Below are 22697 nucleotides of genomic sequence, written 5' to 3'. Positions count from 1 at the left end.
CAATGGACTTGGAAAACTTGCCAATTTCAACAATGCAAAATGGAGTGTTACAGAATCACATTCAGTTGAGAATGGCTGACACGTTTAAGATAATTTTTACAGCAATTCATATGATGAGGTTGCTTCTGGTCCATAAATGCTTTTGCCAGAATAAATTTGTCAGGATTTAATGTGCGACAAAATTTCATTTCATTTTTGCTGGTTTTCTCGGATTTCTCTAAGGAGGGCACTATCTCCCACAAAGCAGCCTAAGGATAAGCTATAGACTGCAGCTGCCTGGCTGCAGCTGCCTGGCTTTCTCTCCAGAATCCTCACTGGATGTGTAAAGTTGGGGAACCTGTAGTCAACCAGATGTTGCTGGAATTCAGTCTTCCAGCTGTTGGAATTCATTTCCATCAGTCCCAGCCGGATTGGTCAATGGTCAGGGATGATGGGAGTTGTAGTCCAAAAACATCTGGCAGGTTACAGGTTCCACATTTGTGGTGAAGAGACTAGGCAGAGGGAGTTAGAGCATGTCTCCATCCTTTGAATAGCAGAAATATGTGGGGATTAGAGCAGAGCTGTGAAGCCTCTGGAAAAAAGGTTGGGAGCAAAGTGTTGAGAAATTCCCACTTTAGAACGCTGTATTTGAGCTGTATATACCGTTACTTCTTGTACACCTGATGGAAGATGGGACGGTTGAATGCCGAAGAATGAGTCTCCATTTACAGCATCTTCTTGGAATAAGAGCGCAGCTTTGGGCGGTTTTCTTTGACTGCAACAAGTAAAAAAAAAAAAAAGCCCCATTAAATCACACAAATCAGATTATCAAATGTTGCAGTTCTTGGTACAAGATCCAAGTGCAATGCCTGCCTGCTGATTACAACAGTGGTAGGATAAGTAACCATGGCCCATCCCTGAAATTTAGGCCACTGGTTCCACACAGGGGGACAAACTTCTAGGTCATAAGCAGGGAACCTCTGGCCTGTGGTTTTATGCTTTCATATTGCTGTATATGTCTGTGATATATATTATGATGCAGTGGGGGTGGGGGTGTAAGATAGATAGATGATAGATAGATAGATAGATAGATAGACAGACAGACACACAAAACAAAGTATTGGGAAAAAATTAAAGTCATATTTATTTATTTTTTAAAAGCCTACTTCATAAAGTCCCCCTCCACTCTTTTCCTTTTAAATGATGGGAAAGGATTAGGGGGGGGAATAGAAGAGATTTCCTATACGTTGACCACAGCTAAAGTATTTGTTGCAAAAGAATGTGTAGAAAAATTGTGGCAGTTTGTTAAAATGAGTTAATTTGACTACTGCAACAAAAACAGAGGGATGATAGTTTTGCAACAAGGTGGAATAATTTTGTTAATTAAACAACGTAACATGATGAATAGAAATTAAGTATGTTTTGTGTTTCAATTCAACATATACTAGTGGTATTTATCGCTTAATAATTAACTGTTCTTATGTGTTCCCTCAATCCAGAGCTAACCACAGGCTCAAGCAACATATGCAAACCAGGTTTGTTGTGGGACCCCTATTGTATATTGTGTACCAGCAACATAAAGTTATGTTACTAAAGTGGCTAAACAAAGTAGTACAGTAGTTATATAGAAAGCACTGTAGTGAAATAAGGCATACAAACCAACACAACAAACTAAAACTGCAAATGTACATTCAAATAGCAGGCAAAAAGTCCAAGCTGCTTCAAGTTCAAAATTTTGCCTGCCTAGGCAGTAGACGGAGTTAATCCACTCTTGCCTGGCTTATTCCTGTGGGAAAAGTGTTTAAAAAAAGCACTATATCCATTGCCAAGGGAAGAACTAGACACAGCGGCTGCAATAGAAGATACATTTCTAATGCCCACATTTTACCTGTCTTTAGTGATAACAAACAAATCTTCTTCGCCTTCTTCCTCAAAGAGACCGGTCTTAACTGTGTGGCTGGCAGCAGAGGCAGATTTTGTAGGTTCCTTTTTCTGGCTGGATTCAGAGGCAGGTTTGACCTCTTGGCCAATATTCCAGTGGTCCTAAAAATACAGCAATTATTCATACCTTTGTTGTACCAGAGGTTATCTTTTTATCCTATTCCTCAAATTCACTGGGTTGACCAGGGCAGCTGTCTACCAGCTTCACCTGGTACGCAGGCTGAGACCCTACCTGCCCGCGGACTGTCTCGCCAGAGTGGTGCATGCTCTAGTTATCTCCCGCTTGGACTACTGCAATGCGCTCTACGTGGGGCTACCTTTGAAGGTGACATGGAAACTACAACTAATCCAGAATGCGGCAGCTAGACTGGCAACTGGGGGCAGCCGCCAAGACCACATAACACTGGTCTTGAAAGACGTGCATTGGCTCCCAGTACGTTTCCGAGCACAATTCAAAGTGTTGGTGTTGACCTTTAAAGCCCTAAACGGCCTCGACCCAGTATACCTGAAGGAGCGTCTCCACCCCCACTGTTCTGCACAAACACTGAGATCCAGGGCCAAGGGTCTTCTGGCGGTTCCCTCATTGGAAGAAGTGAAGCTACAGGGAACCAGGCAGAGGGCCTTCTCGGTAGTGGCGCCCACCCTGTGGAACGCCCTCCCATCAGATGTCAAAGAGATAAACAACTACCTGACATTCAGAAGACATCTTAAGGCAGCCCTATTCAGGGAAGTTTTTAATGTGTGACATCTTAAGTTTATTTTTGGTCTTTGTGGAAATCGCCCAGAGTGGCTGGGGAAACCGAGCCAGATGGGCGGGGTACAAATAATGAATTATTATTATTATTAGGCATGTATGAAGTATTTCTGAACACAGTGATTAACCGAGAAGCTACCAGAACAGTGAAACACAATGATCAAGTTCAGCCAAGTCAACCCCCCAGAATGCTTAGCATTTGCCTTTCTTGGGTGCATTAAATCAAAGCTAATTTAAGCTGTAGCATAGTTCTCGTACGAACATATGAAACAGTCTTGCACCAAATCAAGTCACTGGTTCACCTAGCCTAGTTTAGTCTATTCAGACTAGTTGTTCTACAAGACCTAAGATATGGGTCTTTCCCTTTTTTATATAAATTTATTTATTTGGTTTTTCAAATTAAAAATTTACAATCACAAACATGCGACATAAAGACAAGATTCCAAAGAATCTCCTGGACTTCCCTCCTCCCTTCATGGGTCCTATTATTAATCATTTCCTCCTGCATCTTTTATAAGAATCCTAATCTTTTACATCTCCATCATATCTAAAATTCACCATTAAACTTCAAGTGTTATAAGATTTGGGTCTTTTCCAGCTCTGCTGTAAGATAGCCTTTCAGCAAAAGATGCCAGGGGTTTAACTAGCGGCCTTTGACGATAACGGCATATATTATATCCATGAACTATAGACCCTTTCACATCTAGAAGCTGATGGGTGGGTGAGCATGATTTGGGGGAAATGGCGTTGTGGACCAATACTGGCCCAGGGGCTGGAGGTTCTCCACCCATCTTAACAAGACAACGTGGACTGTGATGTCTTATATACATGTACTTCAACAGAGCAATTTCCAAAGATGTTGTCAAGTTATTCTCTCACAAAACCCTTTGGTGTTTATGCTGCACGCTACTTCATAATGGTTCCCTAATTGCTCAACAATGGAGTTAGCCTGGACCTGACACTTTTAGAAGTACAGAGGTTTTACTACCCAGTTACGTCAGTTTCTCAAGCTTTGAAAATTTGCAGGGCAACTTTTCTCTGCCAGACCTTTCCGACAGAAATTCTCTAGATCCCAGATGTTTCTTCTATGTGCCCAACTTCTCATCTTCTGAACAGAAGAACCAGTTTTCAGAAGATGCTGCCTGGAGTTTTTTAAGGGACGTTGCCTTGAGTTTTGTAGAGGCTGTTAGTTTTGAATATACTTATTATAGGGGGCTTAGAGTACTATCTCAGATTTGACAACAACCTTTTTTTTAAATAACTCAGGGAAAAGCCTTCCCATTACGGCTGCTTGTAAAATCTTTGACTCTGAAGCAGTACAGCTGAAATAAATATTTTGCACAGACAGCTCTGACACATAGAAGCGGAAAACGAAACCTGAGAGTGAAAGTTCTGTATTAAATAATATCACTTTCACTTAACTGAGAGCTATAAAACCAGCCACCCTTTAACAACCTCTGCACATGTTACCTCCTCATCACTGCTGAAGAGCAAACTGGTTGCTTTCTTTACTGGTGGTTTTGAAATTTGTGCCTTAGGCGTAGACCCAAAGAGTCCCTAGAAAATGCAAAGGGAAGAGATGGTTACTTTCCCCAAAGATGCAATCACTGTGGCATTCAACAAAAAACTGTATAGGTGGGAGCCATGCCCCTCTAGCGTGCATCAAGACAGTCAAGGGTGACCCCCCCCTCAAATGTTTCATTGCCTAGTCCTAGGTCCCAAATGTTGCTTTGAACAGGTTCAGAACCCTTATGTGAGACTGTTCCAGATTTCCATGAATGTGCTCTTTATTGTACAATGTGTTGGAGGCACATCACAATCTGTTTGTGTTCACTTTCCCCCCCATACAGACTGAAATAGCTGCTGGCTCAATAGTATTAGTAACCAGAGAAAACCAGGGAAGTTACTGTATTTTTCGCCCCATAGGACGCACTTTTCCCCCTCCAAAAATGAAGGGGAAATGTGTATGCGTCCTATGGGGCGAATGCAGGCTTTCGCTGAAGCCTGGAGAGCGAGAGGGGTCGGTGCGCACGGACCCCTCTCGCTTTCCAGGCTTCAGGAAGCTATCTGCAAGCCTTGGGAGCTCCGCGGGACTTCCCGTCGGGCTCCCAAGGCTTGCAGATAGCAGCCTGCATCCCGAAGCCTGGGGCGTGCTGCACAGCGCGCCCCGGGCTTTGTGCAGATATCGGGCAGCCCCAGAAGCTCATGGGACAGGGGGGAGGCGGAGTGCCGCCATCCCGCTATTCCCCGACCTGGTTTGGAGGCTGGTGGTGGGGAGAAACGCGCTTCTCCCCACCGTCAGCCCCACAAGCTCGGGGGACAGCGGGGAGGCGGAGCGCCGCCATCCTGCTGTTCCCCAACCTGGTTTGCGGAGTTGCCTGCATCCCGAAGCCTTCGGGCAGACATCTGCAAGCCTGGGGAGACTGGCGCGACTTCCCGCGGGCTCCCTAGGCTTGCGGATAGCAGTCTGTTCTGGGGGCTGGGGTCGGGGGAAGCTCGGGCTTTCCCCGCCCCAGCCCCGCGCCTGGGGGGGGAAATAAAAATTTGTTTCTTTATTACCCCCCCCCAAAAAAACCTAGGTGCGCCCTATGGGCCGGTGCGCCCTATGGGGCGAAAAATACGGTAATTTATTGGACTTGGAGCCAATGAAAGCTAGTGGGTGCCTTCAAGAAAGTATTTTTATCCTTTTATAGATAAAAATGTTACCCAACTCCTCTTTCATTTCCAAGCAACCATGAGGACTAGATACTTCAGAAAGGAAATTGGAATTCTCAGGATTTTTTACCTATGACTAAATTAAGTATGTCTTACATTCTGCGTTCCGAGATCCCCTCTAGACATGACTTCCCATCAATGCCAGGTTTGTCTAGTGGCCCTAATGTCAAATAACTTGTTTAAGCAAGACTGGCTCCTGAAGAATCAAATTCTGAAAGAATGAAGCTGAGCTCTCCACTGCCCACCCACCCCCAGCTGAAGACCTATACAGTGGTACCTCGGGTTACATACGCTTCAGGTTACAGACTCTGCTAACCCAGAAATAGTGCTTCAGGTTAAGAACTTTGCTTCAGGATGAGAACAGAACTCGTGCTCCGGCGGCGCAGTGGCAGTGGGAGGCCCCATTAGCTAAAGTGGTGCTTCAGGTTAAGAACAGTTTCACGTTAAGAACGGACCTCCAGGACGAATTAAGTACTTAACCCGAGGTACCACTGTATGTCCTATGCTGTATTGGGGCTCCCCAAAACCTTTGTAGTTGCTCTCTGATTGAGATCCTGCAACTTCCATCTGTGTTAAACTCTATTTTGTTGTTTGCTTCATTTCTCAGTCACACCCGTTTTTCTTCCTTTAGGCTCCTTATTTGGTCTTACTGCCCTCCGTGCTCCCAGTTCTTATATCCACTCCTCCTTGTTGAAGTTTGTGGCACACAAGGCTCTTTCCCCTACCCAGCAATTAATTCGACCTAGAGAGAGTCTCAGATGCAGGTACTTCATGACCGGCTGGCAGGCAAAGATGGCACCAATTCCACCAAATGCCAGCAAGTCCAGGAAAAGGAAGAGCAATATTTCCTCACGTTCATTCTCCACGGTTGTTGTTGTTGGGCTGTTGGGCTCGTGGGGCCAGGCAGTTAATTTCCCCACAAAGAGGTAAGAATGGGCTGCAAACAATTGATGTTTGGAAATCCCCAGTAGGGACACAAATAGGGGGAGAAGGGAGAACCACAATCAGCCCACAGGCATTGTGTCATGCAGGCCTGCATCCAAAAGCATACTTTATCCTGAAGTAGAACCTAGTGCTTTCAGGCAACACCTACTTCTTCATCCTCGTCCTCAAACAAAGATAGTGATGTCTTTGTTGTCACTTTGCTAGAAGATGAACTCTTTGATTTTGATGGATAAGAAAACAAATCCTGTTGGACAGAAAAGAAAGCTGGTATCAGCAATTTCCACCCCCAGAAGTACATTTACTCATCTGGAATATTCAGCATCAATGGGCAGACATGAAGGGTAGCATTCTCTCTTTGTGGACTTCTGGGAACCTTACCTTTTCCTTCACTACTAGTAGTTTTACTCAGCTGATTAGACAACAAGGGAGGCACAACTGCAGGCATTCAACATAAAGGTGGACCAAACATATTTTGTGGCACGCAGGCCAAATCCACTGACAAGTTTGCAGCTCGGTTGGGTTTGGTGCAAAAGTGAATGGTTAGGGTAATTACTTACTTCAGAATCCTCCTCATCAGAAAACAGGCTTTTGTGGCCTTTGGAAAATGTCTGAGTTGAAGACCGGACGTTTTCAGCAGACGGTTGACTCTTAAACAACAACAACAAAACACACGCACACATTTATGTTGATTTGCAAAGGTTTTGCAAATAATCATGCTTTGGAATTGGTTCTCAACTAGTCGTTGACAAATGCCTTGCAACTCAAACATTTTGGCTCCCGAACGCCACAAACCCAGAAGTGAGTGTTCTGGTTTGGGAATGTTCTTTGGAACCCAAATGTCCGACATGGCTTCTGATTGGCTGCAGGAGCTTCCTGCAGTCAATCGGAAGCTGCGCCTTGGTTTCCAAATGATTTGGAAGTTGAATGGACTTCTGGAACAGATTCTGTTTGACTTCCGAGGTACCACTGTAATTGCTTTTCCAATTTTGCTACTCAAAATGTGCCTTTTTCTGTTGTCAGTTTGTTAGCTTTATCTTTGTATTCTTTTTCATCTCTACAAAATACTGCTGCAAAAAAAAGCTGCAAAATACTGCTGCAAAAAAAAAAAAAAAAGCCAAGCCTAGAGAAACCCAATATCCATGTCCTGCTCATATAAAAGAAGACTATGCAGAATGTGAGAAGTAAAAAGGCCAAGTAGTTACTTTCTTAGGGAAATTGGAATCATTATTGGTAATTCACTGATCCTACATCCCAAATTGTGTCTTCCAGGAATAAATGCTGACCTCCCTTAAAAATATCTGGCAATTTTCCTTTCAGTTGCACTCAAGACTGGTTGAGGAAGGATAGATGTTTCTGTTATTAATGTGAATGGCTGGTATAAGAAAGCTTTGTTCTTAGTTGTCTCAGAAAAATTAATCCATTATCTTTAAGGTTTGAAGGGGACTGCTTAAACCGGAGCTTTCCAAACCGTGTGTTGCAACACGTTCGCGTGTCGGCTGCAGTATGTAGGTGTGTCACACAAACACTCCCCTCAGTCCTCCCAAGGCTGGAAAGGGGTTAGTTTAACCTCTGGTTTGCTAGTAAAACTGAATTACTGTGTCACAAAATAATGCATGTCTAAAAAGTGTGCCACCAACTTGAAAAGTCTGGAAAGCCCTGGCTTAAACCAATGGATTTGCTGCCACTTGGAGGACTTTTATGATGCACGTAAGCAAACAACATAGAAAGCCACTTATGCTAGTGAAGTTAAGACTATCTGGCATTACCTGTAACATATAACTTTGCTTAACTGGTGCAAATCATGCCACCTTCCCCTGATGCCACGAAAAAGACTATGTTCCTCCTTTTCATTTATTGCCTTCTGCCTCACTCTCTGTTTTGTACTTACTTAGGTTTTCTATTAAGCCATTTCAATAACTTTTTTTGTTCTTCTTCAGTATGTCTTGTGTTATTGTACAGTAGTACCTCAGAAGTTGAACAGAATCCATTCTGACAGTCCGTTCAACTTCCGTTCAGAAGCAGTGTTGGACTTTTGGGTTCCAAAGAACGTTCTCAAACCAGAACACTCACTTCCGGGTTTGCGGTGTTCGGGAGACAAAATGTTCAACTCGCAAGGCGTTCGGGATCCAAGGTACAACTGTATTAAGATTTACTAGTGCTGCTGTCTTTTTAAAGTTTTGATAGTAAAAAGTGTTGTTTTTTAAACACAGCTTTCTCCAGAGCAAGATCTCACAATCCTTTACAGAAAGAGTAGATTTGTCAGCAGCTATTGTTTTGATTCGGTCGGCGGTTCGAATCCCCGCGGCGGGGTGCGCTCCCGTTGCTCGGTCCCAGCGCCTGCCAACCTAGCAGTTCGAAAGCACTCCCGGGTGCAAGTAGATAAATAGGGACCGCTTACCAGCGGGAAGGTAAACGGCGTTTCCGTGTGCTGCGCTGGCTCGCCAGATGCAGCTTGTCACGCTGGCCACGTGACCTGGAAGTGTCTGCGGACAGCGCTGGCCCCCGGCCTATAGAGTGAGATGGGCGCACAACCCTAGAGTCTGGCAAGACTGGCCCGTACGGGCAGGGGTACCTTTACCTTACCTTTACCTTTATTGTTTTGATTTGCATGACAGAAATGTCCAAGGAAGAAGCCATTGGTGAACTTAATGACAGCCAAAAGTGGGTGAAACCACCCCTTTCTCTCCCTAGGCTGCTGGGTAATGAAAGATCAATGAACTGAGAATCTGTCATTATTATATTTTTTTAAAAAAAGTTTATTTATGTTGATTACCTTATCTCCTGCTGTAAAGTCTTTATTTTCTTTAGCTGCTTTGTTTGTAACAATGGTCATGTCAGGCTTTTCCTTGAACAGATCTTCCTCACCTTCAAAGAGATCAGCTGCAGGTTTGGCTGTTTAAAAACAAAATGTTTACTTTTTGTTAACTCATTAAGAAAGGAGTCAACTATCAAAGGCACTGTGTATATTTTATTGTATTTGCAATGGCTTATGGCTAAAGCACCATATCATATCATACTCATCGGAAAAACAGTGCATAGTCACAAACCCAGGTTTATTACTCAATACATGTCAAGGACCTTTCAACAGGAGCTTGTAATTCAAACATATTACAACGGAAGCTTGTCCCATCATTTTACTTTCACACCAACAAAAGCTTCACCTGCTAGATTTATGCATGTTGAGCTACTGTCAAAGGCACAAGGCACTAAAAGAAGTGGCAGTCTTAAATATAAAGAGACTTCTGGGTCTAGGGCAGTACAGTGGTGCCCCGCAAGACGAATGCCTCGCAAGACGAAAAACTCGCTAGACGAAAGGGTTTTCCGTTTTTTGAGTCCTTCCGCAAGACGAATTTCCCTATGGGCTTGCTTCGCAAGACGAAACGTCTTGCGAGTTTGTTTCCTTTTTCTTAAAGCCGCTAAGCCGCTAATAGCCGTGCTTCGCAAGACGAAAAAACCGCAAGACGAAGAGACTCGCGGAACGGATTAATTTCATCTTGCGAGGCACCACTGTATCTAAATTCAACAAATAATAACAAAGGGTGGCTTTATGTTGCTTGGATTTGCTTGGCATTGCTTGGAATGATTAAATAACCCATTGCTGCCACACTTCTCCTTCCAAAGTTCTAACCAAAGACTTCTTCAGCACTTCTGTTCCAAGCAAGGCTTTGTGGGAAGAACAAGTTATCAGAATGCTTAAAGGAAGATTCCAAATGAATGGAATGCAGCAGCTTACCTGAAATGAAACTTTTCTTATTTGACTCAAGCTTGCCGCCGCCATCATCATCATCAAAAAGCCCAACATCTTCATGTCTAGGTGCCTTATCTGTGACAGGTTCTGCCAGTTTCTTATCCTCTTTCCCCTTTAGAAACGAGGAGGGGCTAAACACATCATTTCCACCTATAGAGGACATACATTGTCATCTCATGTTTAATTGAAGTTCCTATTATTGTTGAAACTAATTAACTGTTGTTCCGTTTATAAAAGTTCTCTCCAAATCTCTGATGCAAATATTGGACAAGCTAATGGTGACTTCTAGACCTCGCTTTTAAAAATCATTAGGAACATTATCACTAGCTACTGTATTTTTCGCCCTATAGGGTGCACCGGCCCATAGGGCGCACTTATTTTTTTTTTTTTTGGGGGGGGGGGAAATAAAGGAAAAAAAGTATTTCCCCCCCGAGCCCCAAAGAGCAAAGAAGCCAAGACAGCGAGTGGGATGGATCCCGCTCACTGTCCTGGCTTCGTTTTTAGCCTCGGGGCTGGGGGGCTGGGAGCGAAGGCGAGGTTGCACAACCTCGCCTTTGCTCCCGGAGCTTGCTGGGCTGGGGCTTCCCCTGACCCGAGCCCACAGAACAGGCTGCTATCCGCAAGCCTTGGGAGCCCGGCAGGAACTTCCGCCGGACTCTCCAGGCTTGCGGATATCTGCCCGAAGCCCGGGGCGCGTCCCGCTGCGCTCCCCGGGTTTCGGGCTGCAGGCTGCTATCCGCAAGCCTTGGACTCCCGCCGGGCTCCCAAGGCTTGCGGATAGCTTCCTGAAGCCTGGAGAGCGAGAGGGGTCGGTGCGCACCGACCCCTCTCACTTTCCAGGCTTCAACGAAAGCCTGCATTCGCCCCATAGGACGCACACAAATTTCCCCTTCATTTTTGGAAGGGAAACAGTGCGTCCTATAGGGTGAAAAATACGGTATTTAACACCAGCAGCGATTAACAAGTAAATTGGAAAGGCAAATCATCATAACTGGATGGGTTTCCAGGAGAACTATATGAATATGCAAGCTTACTGATTCCCAACCCCACTCAGTCATGACTTAACATCACATATAAAACAGCTGGGAATCTCTAGCCTACAAGCCAAATGTGAACCTGTAGCCTCCCAATTTCAGCTCCACCCAGTTAGGCTTTCCTTAGGGGAGCAGATGAGATCAAATGACCTACAGGTGTTCTAGAACTTGCCCTGGAATCCTCTGTAATGCACAGGTGTTTGCAACAGACACATTGATGTGAAGGTAGAAAGTATAAAAAACACTATTTTAAGTCAACTCTAGATTACTCATACCTGGAAAGAGAGATACTGCACCAGCAGGAACTTTCCTTGCAGGTTTTGATGATGGCTCTAAAAAGCATATAATGCGGTCAAATTGAAAATGCAAAACATTCACTTCAGAGTTACTTCTGATCAATTATAAAACGGAACACTGGAAGGAGCATTTTTCTAATAAGTTACCGTATTTTTCGCACCATAGGACGCACTTTTTCCCTCCTAAAAAGCAAGGGAAAATGCGTGTGCGTCCTATGGAGCGAATGCAGGGGGGGAGTCAGGCGGGAAAAGCCCTCAAGAGCCGCACACAAGCTTCGTGCGCTCTTGCGGGCTTTTCTCCAGGAGGGAGAAGGGACTGACTGGCCGCAGCAGTCCCTTCTCCCTCCTGGGGGAAAAGCCCCCAAGAGCGGCGCCCTCTTTAAAGGCTGTGCGGCTCCTGCAGGCTTTTCTACGAGGTGGGGGAATCCCCCCACCTCCCAGAAAAGCCAGGAGAAGCCGCACAGCCCCTTTAAAGAGCATGCGGCTTCTGCGGGAGGTGGGGGAAGCTGCAGCAGATTCCCTCCTCCCGGGCTCCCTTTGAAGCGGCAATGTGGGAGGGGAGCAGCTTACACTCGTGTAAACAGCTCCTCTCCCACTTTCCTCCTTCAAAGCAACCACGGAGGAGGGAAGGAAGGGGACCATGGATCCTCCGCTGCTGGAGGCTGCAGCGGATTCCTCCTCCGTAATTGCTTTGAAGCAGGAAAGTGGGAGGGGGGCAGTTTACACTCGTGTAAGCAGCTCCTCTCCCACTTTCCTCCTTCAAAGCAACTACGGAGGTGGGAAGGAGGGGGACCATGGATCCTCCGCTGCTCGAGGCTGCAGCGGATTCCTCCTCCGTAATTGCTTTGAAGCAGGAAAGTGGGAGGGGGGCAGTTTACACTCGTGTAAGCAGCTCCTCTCCCACTTTCCTGCTTCAAAGCAAGTACGGAGGAGGGAAGGAAGGGGACCATGGATCCTCCGCTGCTGGAGGCTTCAGCGGATTCCCTCCTCCGTGATTGCTTTGAAGCAGCAATGTGGGAGGGGAGCAGCTTACACTCGTGTAAGCAGCTCCTCTCCCACTTTCCTCCTTCAAAGCAACCACGGAGGAGGGAAGGAAGGGGACCATGGATCCTCCGCTGCTCACGGCTGCAGCGGATTCCTCCTCCTTGATTGCTGGGAGCTTCTCTGGGCAGGAATTCCCTCAGCTTAAGTGGGGTGGGGGAAGTGTGGCAGGGGGGTAGCTACCTAGACACTGAAGTCACATGTCTCTCAGATGAAAATTGGGAGTGGGCATTGTGTGAAGTGGCTGTGGATCTCCTGCGGCAGAACTGTAGGACTGTATAGAGTTGGGAGGGCCACCCAAGGGTCATCTAGCCCAGCCCCCTCACAATGTAGGAATCACAGCTAAAGAACGCCAGGCAGATGGTCCCCCAACCGCTGCTTAAAAGCCTCCAGTGGTGGAGACCCCAAACACCTTCCGAGGTCATAGAATTGCAGGGTTGGAAGGGAACCCCAGGAGTCATCTAGTCCAGCCCCGGTGGACAGCGGGCGCAATCCATCCCGTTGCGCAAGACTAAAGATGCTGTGCAAGGCTAAAGAAGAAGCCAAGGCAGTGAGCGGGATGGATCGCGCTTGCTGCCTTGTCTTCTTCTTTAGCTATAATATTTTTTCCTTGATTTCCCCCTCTAAAAACTTGGTGCGTCCTGTGGTCCGGTGCGTCCAATAGAGCGAAAAATACGGTAACCAGTTTACAAGGAGTGGGGAGGTATAACTCGAAGAAAATACAAGGGAAATCTCACAGGTACAGTTTGTCCTATTTTTACTTTTCTGGCAGACATTAAAGGCTCTTAACCCTCCACTCAGTAGCTGCTTCAAGGGTAAAAAGAATGACCTCACCTAGAACAGTATTACATCCAACACTTTGGTCATTAAGATATATGAGGTCCCCAGACCTGTTCAGTGAACCCAAAGAATGGATTGCAATCACACCTACAAGTCACATCCTCTAAGACAACTGCACGTTCAATGTTAACCTGAAGGAGACCTGCACCGTATATCTGAATGCATGTACCGTATTTTTCATTCCATAAGACGCACCTGACCCTAAGATGCACCTAGTTTTTAGAGGAGGAAAGGGGGAAAGCCCCGTTTTTGGGGGGATCAGCTTACAGTTGTGCAGCTTCTTTTGCAAAAGGGAAAAGCCCCGTTTTTGGGGGGATCAGCTTACAGTTGTGCAGCTACTTTTGCAAACGGGAAAAGCCCCGTTTTTTTGAGGATCAGCTCAAAGTTTTGCAGCTTCTTTGGCAAAGGGGAAAAGCCCTGTTTTGGGGGGGATCAGTTCACAGTTCTGCAGCTTCTTTTGCAAAGGGGAAAAGCCCCTTTTTTGAGGATCAGCTCAAAGTTGTTGAGCTTACTTTGCAAAGGGAAAAAATCCTGTTTTATCGGGTTCAACCCACAGTTCTGCAGCTTCTTTAGGAAAGGAAAGGGAGCCGTTTCTACAGTTTCCAGACAGATAATCTAATCAGTCAGTCCCATGTCACTGGGGAAACAAACAGTCTCTGTCTGCAGAACATTCAACAACGGAGGCCTGGGCAAGGGGGCCGGGGCGGGAGCCAGCAATCGATCACATATTTGCTCCATAAGACGCACAGACATTTCCCCTTACTTTTTAGGAGGAAAAAAGTGTGTCTTATCGAGCGAAAAATACGGTACATCCCCCTTCACATGAACACTGAATATGTAGGTACTGGGGACATAGCTGGTGCTCATGATCATTCCCTTCACTGAATACATGGGGGAAAGAGTTAAACTCCTCCTTTATGTCCCTAAGTTTGAGGGACATAAAATGCCCTGCTCATACAGTTCTAATAATCAGGTGGCTTAGATCATATTCAGATCAAATCACTCTCTGAAGTACTTAATCATAGATATTCCCACCACCATCACCCATGGTCTTTATAAATATCAGTAGATGAAGACGGCATTCAGCAAACTCACCCCATTCTGGTCTGCTAATAAAGGTGTGTGAAGGAGAAACACAACTCCCACAGCTGACCACAGCAGCCTACATGTGGCTCTTGGCCTCTAATAGCTGCCGTCCTGTGCTGAAATGGGTCAGTGTAGCTGTTAAGCAGAAGGTTGGTAGTGGCAGGATTCCTGAATTGCAAGGGGTTTGGACTGCAAACTCCTTCCAACTCTACAGTTCTATGATTCTATGAAGTACCGTATTTTTCGCTCTATAAGATGCACCAGACCACAAGACGCACCTAGTTTTTGGAGGAGGAAAACAAGAAAAAAAATATTCTGAATCTCAGAAGCCAGAACAGCAAGAGGGATCGCTGCGCAGCGAAAGCAGCAATCCCTCTTGCTCTTCTGGCTTCTGGGATAGCTGCACAGCCTGCATTCGCTCCATAAGACGCACAAACATTTCCCGTTACTTTTTAGGAGGGGAAAAGTGAGGCTTATAGAGCAAAAAATACGGTAAGCATAACCCCCTTAGTTTTGCCTGTTTTCGTTTTAAAAGTGTCCCATTTTCAAAGCCTTGCTCCAGGACTCACTAGTTGCTCTTAGGGGTTTGAGCATTTTTCGTTCCTTGCCCCTGCGCTCTATTTCCCGTCCCACCCCGCAACCCCTTCAAAAGACATCCTAGTATTTTTTGTCTCAACTGCTCTCAACCGAAGACTTGATGGGCAGACCGTGCAAATCAAACTTCCGGTTCCCAAGGAAGCTTCCTATGTTCCTAACATGTAGGCTCCTACCTATACCCTGAACCTCCTTAAGACTCCTACTTCAGATGTTACAAAGAAGCAGCACTAGCCAACTCTGCAGTGACTGTGGTTCAGATGTTTGAGGTTGCTGCTTTGCAGGTGGGGCGAATCCTTGACTGTCAAAAGCTACTATGTCAAGGAGAATGATTTCCACATAAGTTTCCTCTACAGCATGCCATTTCTCCTAAATTCAATGTGTTTTTGTGGCCTAAAGATGTACACTTGAAGGGGTGCTCTGCTTCCTGAATGTCAAAACTGGCTCTTGATTTGACCCACCATCAGTATGCTACTATCAAATTTGAAAGGTTTTCTTCACCACCATAAGCACTTGGAAAGTTGCACATTAGAACTCAAGCCAAGGTTTTCTGGCTTCTAATGTATGCATCATATAATCAGCACTATGCTCATGCCCAGCATTCCCAATTAATATAGCTCCATTACATTTAGGAAATCTCCATAGTTCAGTCTGTTTCCACATTTCAGAAATCCTCACCATCATTTATTGGGACTCGCGATTCTTTTTCCACCACATCTTCCCCTTTGGGCAATTCAGAGAAAAGGTCACTCTGGATGAAAAGAGAGAGACCAACAGTAAATAGTTTCTGCATGAGATAAATGGTAAATAGGGTAACTGCATGAACAATAGGGACCAAATGCTACAGAATAAAACAATGCTAGACTCAAAAAAGGTGACATTTTGGAAATATACTTCACAAGGACATGTAGCAAACCACCATTTTGCTTCCTGGCTATTAATGAGACTACCGGGGTAAACAGCATTAGAGAAGGAACCATTTTAATTTAGTTTTCCTTATTGGCTGCAAATTGCAACATGAAAAGTTTAGATTCATTGGGTGCAGAAATCAGCCAGTGTGAGATAATAGGACATCCACAACTTCAGGATTGTTATCAAACTATGGGATGATATATCCAGGAATGATACTTTGTTGCCCATTTCAGCATACCATTATTTATTTATTTATTTATTTATTTCAATCTCATAACATTTATATACTACTTGATTGTAAAACAACAACAACCCTCAAATTGGTTTCATATCCCTTATCTTCAACCCAAGCAGGAATTCTGCAAGCCACATCTAAAAGGTGCCACTCAATTCCTAACTTTGGAGAGTTGCCCTGGTACCACAGTTTCATCTGCTCTTCTTCCTTTCAGAACTGCAAAAAATACCTGCCTGTGTGGGCTGAACTTTATTTGCCAGATGCTCAAACAGCCTGTGACAGCCACTCAATGCTCTACAATGACTCAATGATATGAAACAGTAGCAACAGAATTATATACAGTGGTGCCCCGCAAGACGAACGCCTCGCAAGATGGAAAACCCACTAGACGAAAGGGTTTTCCGTTTTGGAGGCGCTTCGCAAAACGAATTTCCCTATGGGGTTGCTTCGCAAGACGAAAAAATCTTGCGAGTCCCCGCGGGTTTTTTCCGCTTTCCCCCCTTTTCCTAAGGCGCTAAGCCGCTTATCAGCTGTTCCGCTGATAAGCCGCTTAACAGCTGATCGCGAAAAGCCGCTAGACCGCTGTAGCGCTAATCCGCTAAGCTGTCAATGGGCTTGCTTCGCAAGACGAAAAAACCGCTAGACGAAGAGAATCGCGGAATGGATTCTTTTCATCTTGTGAGGCACCACTGTACTTGTGGTTACCTAACTGTGTTTGAAGAAAGCAAAAGGACAGGATTAGATCCACTGCCTTTAAACTGGATCGCCTTCAACAACCATCTGGATCTCCTGAAGCCTTAAGTGGTTTCCTGCCATTTACAATGATATTGGAAGTGGCTGTATCATGCAACAACAGCAGGGAGAATGCTACTAGCTCAGAGATGGAAGGAAGGAGAAGTACCAACGAAAGAAAAATGGCAGATGAAACTGAAGGAGTATGCGGAGATGGCAAAACTGATGGGGAAGATCTGACACCAGGAAGATCAAGTATTTACTAAAGACTGGAGTAATTTGTAATTTACTTAAAAGACCATTGTAAAGAGTTAAAATCTTTGGCAGGGATGTAATGACACTTGTAATGTGGAATTATTTATGATAACTGTGGTTAATTAATAGATAGATGATGGTAAAAGATGTGGAAAACTTATATTTAAATATGGAATCCATGGAGGGAAGGAGGTCCGAAGGTTCAAAAGAACCTTATATTTGAATGTTTGAAAAGGTTATTTTTTTTATGTATAAAATTATCAAAAACCTAATAATTTTTTTATATAAAAAAAGAAGAAAAGTGGCTATACCATGCGGATGCCTCAACTGAAGCCAATGGTGCAGCATAATATTTGGGGAATTGTAAATGGGCTCAGCATATCTAAGAATGCTGAAGATGAGAGAAATAAGTGACTTCCAAAAAGTGTTCAGTTGATGATAGTAATTGAGACGCTGTGTTAGGTATCACCATCTAGAGCAGAAGGGTATCATCTCTGAGCTCTTTGTTTGATTCTGTGCATGGATTTGAATCATACCAACCTCCTCATCATCAAAGAGTCCTGTCCCACCACTGAAGAGGCCATCTTTAGAGCAAAATGGTGAGAAGTCTTCATCCGTCAATTTGGGGGGCTTAAAAATATCCCCATCATCTAGGAAGAGGGAATACATGTATCAATGTATTTTACAGTTGCTGGAAAAAAGTTCACTATGTGTCACAGAGCGAGCCAGTTAGTAAATTACAGTTCCAAATGGGAGTTAACTCTTTATTAGCAAAAGCAGGATGTTTGCAGACTTGCCTGTTTCAAGCCTAACTGGCACAGCAGCTTATTCCCTGTAGGCCTTACTACAGGGTGGCCAAGACTAAAGGTCCCTGCCTACCCATAGCCATCTGTCTTCTCCTTTCCAGGGCTTTCCCCCAAGCGATCAGAGACTGTGCTTGTATGCAGCCTGTCTTTGCTCTTCCCATTTCACGTCTCTCCTCGTTCTGGGAGTCAGGGGGAGGGGGAGACACCCATGAATCTTCACCAAACCGACCCATCTCTGCCTCTTGACCTCCCTGTTCCCACTCGCCTCCTTCAGCTTCTGCCTCTGATTCTGGACTTCTCTTCCAGACTCTCCCAACTCACTGAGCCCTGTTACTCTTTCAGCTTCCGACAGCTCCTCTTCCCATTCTTCTCACTGTGACCACTCATCATTCTCCCACCACCACTCCCCGGGCTCTGAGCCTTCTTCCCTTGGTGGTTTCCCAGCTGGCTCTGCCCACCATGTCTGTGCATACAACCAGCCCATGACATTATGAAGCACTAAGTCATCTACCCCAGAAAGAAGCCAAGAACAACTCTGACAAATTTACTGTCTGAGGGCCACAAAGACTCAAGCTTCCCACTCTTAAATATTCCACAGTAGAGTAGTGCAATGAATCTGTTGTATTTGTGGCTATACAGTTCAATGGATAAAATAACAGATTGGGACTCGGAGCTGAAATCACATTTCATTTGATTCACTGGGCAGCCTTTGGTGTCAAGCTCTTTTGTAGTTCCTTGTTACGTGCAAAAGGAGCAACAAGGGTGTGAAAACGCAATAAAGGGCACCCTCATCTCAGAGGAAACGTTTTAAAACTTAAGAACAGCAACAACAAGACTGCAAAGACTGCAGTCACAATAAGACATGCAGAAATTGCTCAACCTTCTCCATATGCCTCTTCTGTCTTGGCACTGAAAAAAGGGAACCTGAAACTTCCAACTCACAGTAGTATTCATTAAGATTGAGAACATTAAGAAATTTAGAATAGGAATGACTAGGTGATGCCCCCATCAATTCCACCTCCATACGTCCAAAGAAAACTTAACACATGGGAAAAAACCAACACTTACCATCTGATGAGACACTTTCTTCCTTATTTGTCACTGTGGTTTTATTTTTTGTATCTACCAATGGTTGAAGTAGAAGAAAGTTAATTGAGGATTAACTTTTCTTTGCCAATGCATCATTTATAGAAACATTTGACAAGCAATAAATAGAAAGCCAGGAAAAAATGAGATATTTATATTTATATTTATTTTTATCACAGTTCCCCTCAAAGGGCCTTCCATAACAATAAAATACCATCTCTCTCTCTCTCTCTCTCTCTCTCTCTCTCTCTCTCTCACACACACACACACACACACACACACACACAAAGCCAACATAAGAATCAATCAGCATCATATCACTGAAAACCAGAAAGAAACCATAATGTTGCTCTCTTATGCTTGGGTCTGTTAGGGTATACCCACTTTTAACAAAAATAATCTAAACAAGTGCTATAAATTTTCGTTTCTATCTCTCTTGGGGGGTGGAGGGAAAGGGGAAAGCTATTTTCATAACAGAAAGACTTTACCCAAATGGAATATTTTTCAATCTTCTTTCTAGTTCCTGATCTCTCTTTGATAGCAGCTACTGATGGTTTTTGAAAATTAGTAAAAATATGTAAAATGCCAGGCTTATGTGGTCCAAACAGCAGCAGGTACACACAAGAGGGAAGTGTCAAGAGGTTCAGCTTAACCTCAGGGTTTGCAGAAGAATGAAGTATCTTTAGAAAAAGGCCAGGGGTGGAGGGACCTGAAAGACTGAGCAAGTGTTGTGAGTAATCATGGTGGGCTGATTGTTGAGAGGAAAAACACTGGAAATTGGGTGGAAATTGAACATTGGAAAAGGACAAAGAAGCACACCAATATGAATGATACTTGTCCATTCTCTAGTTCTGTCAACAACTTGCTCTGCACAGTCTCCTGCCTGAGAAGAGAGAGATCTGAAGGATCACATTTGTTCCCTTTATTTCCAGAGTTCAGGCCGAAAGTGAACATCACCCCAATACAAGAGGGAGGGGACAGCAGCCTTGGGAGAGAAATACCAAAAAATCCTTAGGAAAAACCCTATGGGTTGAACCCCAAAACTGCCCAGTGAAGGTGAAGGATGTTCAGTGGCCATGGAATACTGACTGACTAGTTTGGGAAGGAATGAATGAGAATGAAATGGGAGTAGCTGAAATCCCCAGCAACAGAATTCCACATTTTGCTGCAAGTCACACTTGTCCTGCACGTTTCCAAATGCCAACAGAAAATGTTTTTCACACCGCACACGTGCACAAAATTCAACTTTATCAAAGAAAAAAACTCTGAGAAGCAGCTTACATGATCGCTCTTCTTCTTCCCCTTTGATACGAGCGGCAAGCTCATCCGTAAATGATGTGGGCCTTTTCTTTTTCTGAAGTAGTCATATGCGAATGGAGGGAGGAGGGAAAGAAACATACACACATATTTCATTTCAATTTGGTTTCAGAATTTTAAAAAAATTGCTGTTGAAAAAGTGTATTTTTTTTTAACTGACCCATTTTTTCAGACTATGAAAGGAATAGGAGATCCTAAGAACAATTGCCCCCACTTCCCCAAAAATGGGTCAGGCACCCTACTAGGTAACATCACTTTACCATCTAGATTGGAGATTCTCCCCTGGATTACCCAAAGAGTTAAATTAGTCTTAAGACCGCTCTCAGAGAATAGTCAGCGGGAACCAGATTTGTAGAAATAGCATGCATGTGAACAGAAAACTTGCAGTTCTAATGAGCAACGTTTTGTATGAAAATAGTCTGTTAGTATTATTTTAGATGATTTTCTGTTTTTCAAAGCTATATATACAACCAAATGCAGGTTACTCGTGATCATTTAGGTACATAGCAGGGACTTTTTGGTGCCGTTCTTGGCTGCAAAACACATGGTGGTGTTAAAGCCTTAAACAAAGAAAAAGCTGTAGTATAAAACTATTATTATGATTTTACAAATCAGCAGTCTTCAGTACAAATATATTATATTTAAACATTCTACTGGGTCATATGCCAAGCAGGTTTTACTTAGTGTACTTTTAGATGTCATAACTAGTCTTAGGCTATCTTCAGCACCAAGAAAGAAAGCCCTGCTTTGAGCCAACTGAATTGTATCAGAGAGTTCTCTGTCCTTTTCTAAACATGAAAGAGCTAATCCATCAACTATGGTCAATATTTTTTTCTCCATGCCTTTTTTTTGTTGGAAGTTTTTCTGAATAAAACTAGAAATGACGTCAGGCAGCAATCACTTACCAGCCTTGCGTTCTCTTCTAAATCACCTTCTTCATCATCGTCTTCCCCTTTTTCAGAGTCACCAAAAAAATCATCTTCGTCACTCATCAGTGCCGTTCTCTGACAAAACAAACACACACCACACTTCATGCTCCAGGACACTTGAGACAGAAAGTTCTACTTTATTTTACTATTTTTCATTTAGTGGCTTTATAATAAATCTTCATCAAAAGATCTGAGAGTAGTTCACAATAGAAAAATATGACATAGAAAAGCACAAATAAATCATTAAAACAGAAACAACAAAACAATAACCCTCCCTCCCACAACCGCATTTAAAAGTCTGCAGAATATTAAACAGCCAAAGGCCTGGTAGAACAGGAACATTTTCACCTGGCAACAAAAAATATATAACGAAGGCATCAGATGAAGTATACTGAGCCAGCTTTAGAGTCAAGGCTTGTCATGGAGTAGCTTTCCTTTCTGACAACAGGAGCTTTCAACCTGATGCCGAAAGCTGTATGACAAGTAGAGTATTCTTCTCTCACACAGTCTTATGTTTCATTTCCATGAAAGCCTTTCCCAAGGCAGATATTGTCAGTTGAAGGGCCTGGAATCACTTTTACCTGCTAAGCTACACAGATTCAAGCAGGGCCAGTGCTACTGGTCATAATGGTTGGGCATTTGCCAATGAACCTAGGGTTCAGAAGGTTCCCCCATTAACTGTGCTCCCCAGATGGCCATCAGTCTTGGGGACTAATCTGATCTTCACAACGGCAGCAAAAGCTGTAAGACCATACCCTTGTCCCCATTATCAGGAAAATCAGTGCTCTGTGTGTGCAAACGTAGCCTGCCATAAAATAGCATCCAGGTATCATTTTCAGGAGCAGCCACTGCCAGCCTAACCCAACCCTGAAGCAACTTCGTTATCTGCCTTTCGCCCTGCCAGAAATCAGCTGAGTACACTGAGCATACCTAGTGTTATTTAGAGCTGGGTAAGGAAGCTGCAGGTACGCGGGTGGCGCTGTGGGTTAAACTACAGAGCCTAGGACTTGCCGATCAGAAGGGCGGCGGTTCGAATCCCTGCAACGGGGTGAGCTCCCATTGCTCGGTCCCTGCTCCTGCCAACCTAGCAGTTCGAAAGCACGTCAAAGTGCAAGTAGATAAATAGGTACTGCTCTGGCGGGAAGGTAAATGGCGTTTCCGTGCGCTGCTCTGGTTCGCCAGAAGCGGCTCAGTCATGCTGGCCACATGATCCGGAAGCTGTACACTGGCTCCCTCGGCCAATAAAGCGAGATGAGCGCCGCAACCCCAGAGTCGGTCACGATTGGACCGAAGGGTCAGGGGTCCCTTTGCCTTTACCTAAGGAAGCTGCAACAGTGGTCACATGAACGCATATGCATACACAGAGCAGTATTTTGGCAGGCTGATTTTGCAAACCAGAACCTCCACTGATTGTGCATCATGTTTGGTTGTCAAAATTGACAACTTCTCTAC

At 44.4% G+C, this 22697-nt stretch overlaps 1 protein-coding gene across 5 annotated transcripts in view; it reads right to left on the bottom strand.

Moving 5' to 3' along the window:
• The window catches only part of LOC114596965 (WASH complex subunit 2C), a 45720-nt gene that overhangs the window by 11160 nt on the left and 11863 nt on the right, over positions 1-22697 (bottom strand). For 4 of the 5 annotated variants that reach the window (XM_077930709.1, XM_077930708.1, XM_077930706.1 and 1 more), the window contains exons 8-20: positions 21222-21320; positions 20281-20353; positions 18982-19035; positions 17648-17757; positions 15652-15724; positions 11392-11448; positions 10068-10232; positions 9108-9226; positions 6892-6981; positions 6483-6578; positions 4145-4231; positions 1868-2022; positions 643-754 (exon numbers count right to left, since the gene is read on the bottom strand). In XM_077930709.1, the coding sequence (XP_077786835.1) occupies positions 643-754; positions 1868-2022; positions 4145-4231; positions 6483-6578; positions 6892-6981; positions 9108-9226; positions 10068-10232; positions 11392-11448; positions 15652-15724; positions 17648-17757; positions 18982-19035; positions 20281-20353; positions 21222-21320 (1290 nt within the window). The remainder of the gene's footprint in view (positions 1-642; positions 755-1867; positions 2023-4144; positions 4232-6482; positions 6579-6891; positions 6982-9107; positions 9227-10067; positions 10233-11391; positions 11449-15651; positions 15725-17647; positions 17758-18981; positions 19036-20280; positions 20354-21221; positions 21321-22697) is intronic. The other variant, XM_077930707.1, reaches the window with a different exon arrangement.

Source organism: Podarcis muralis, chromosome 6, assembly GCF_964188315.1.
Source record: "Podarcis muralis chromosome 6, rPodMur119.hap1.1, whole genome shotgun sequence".
Lineage (NCBI taxonomy): Eukaryota > Metazoa > Chordata > Lepidosauria > Squamata > Lacertidae > Podarcis > Podarcis muralis.
This window is presented reverse-complemented; position numbering and strand designations above follow the sequence as displayed.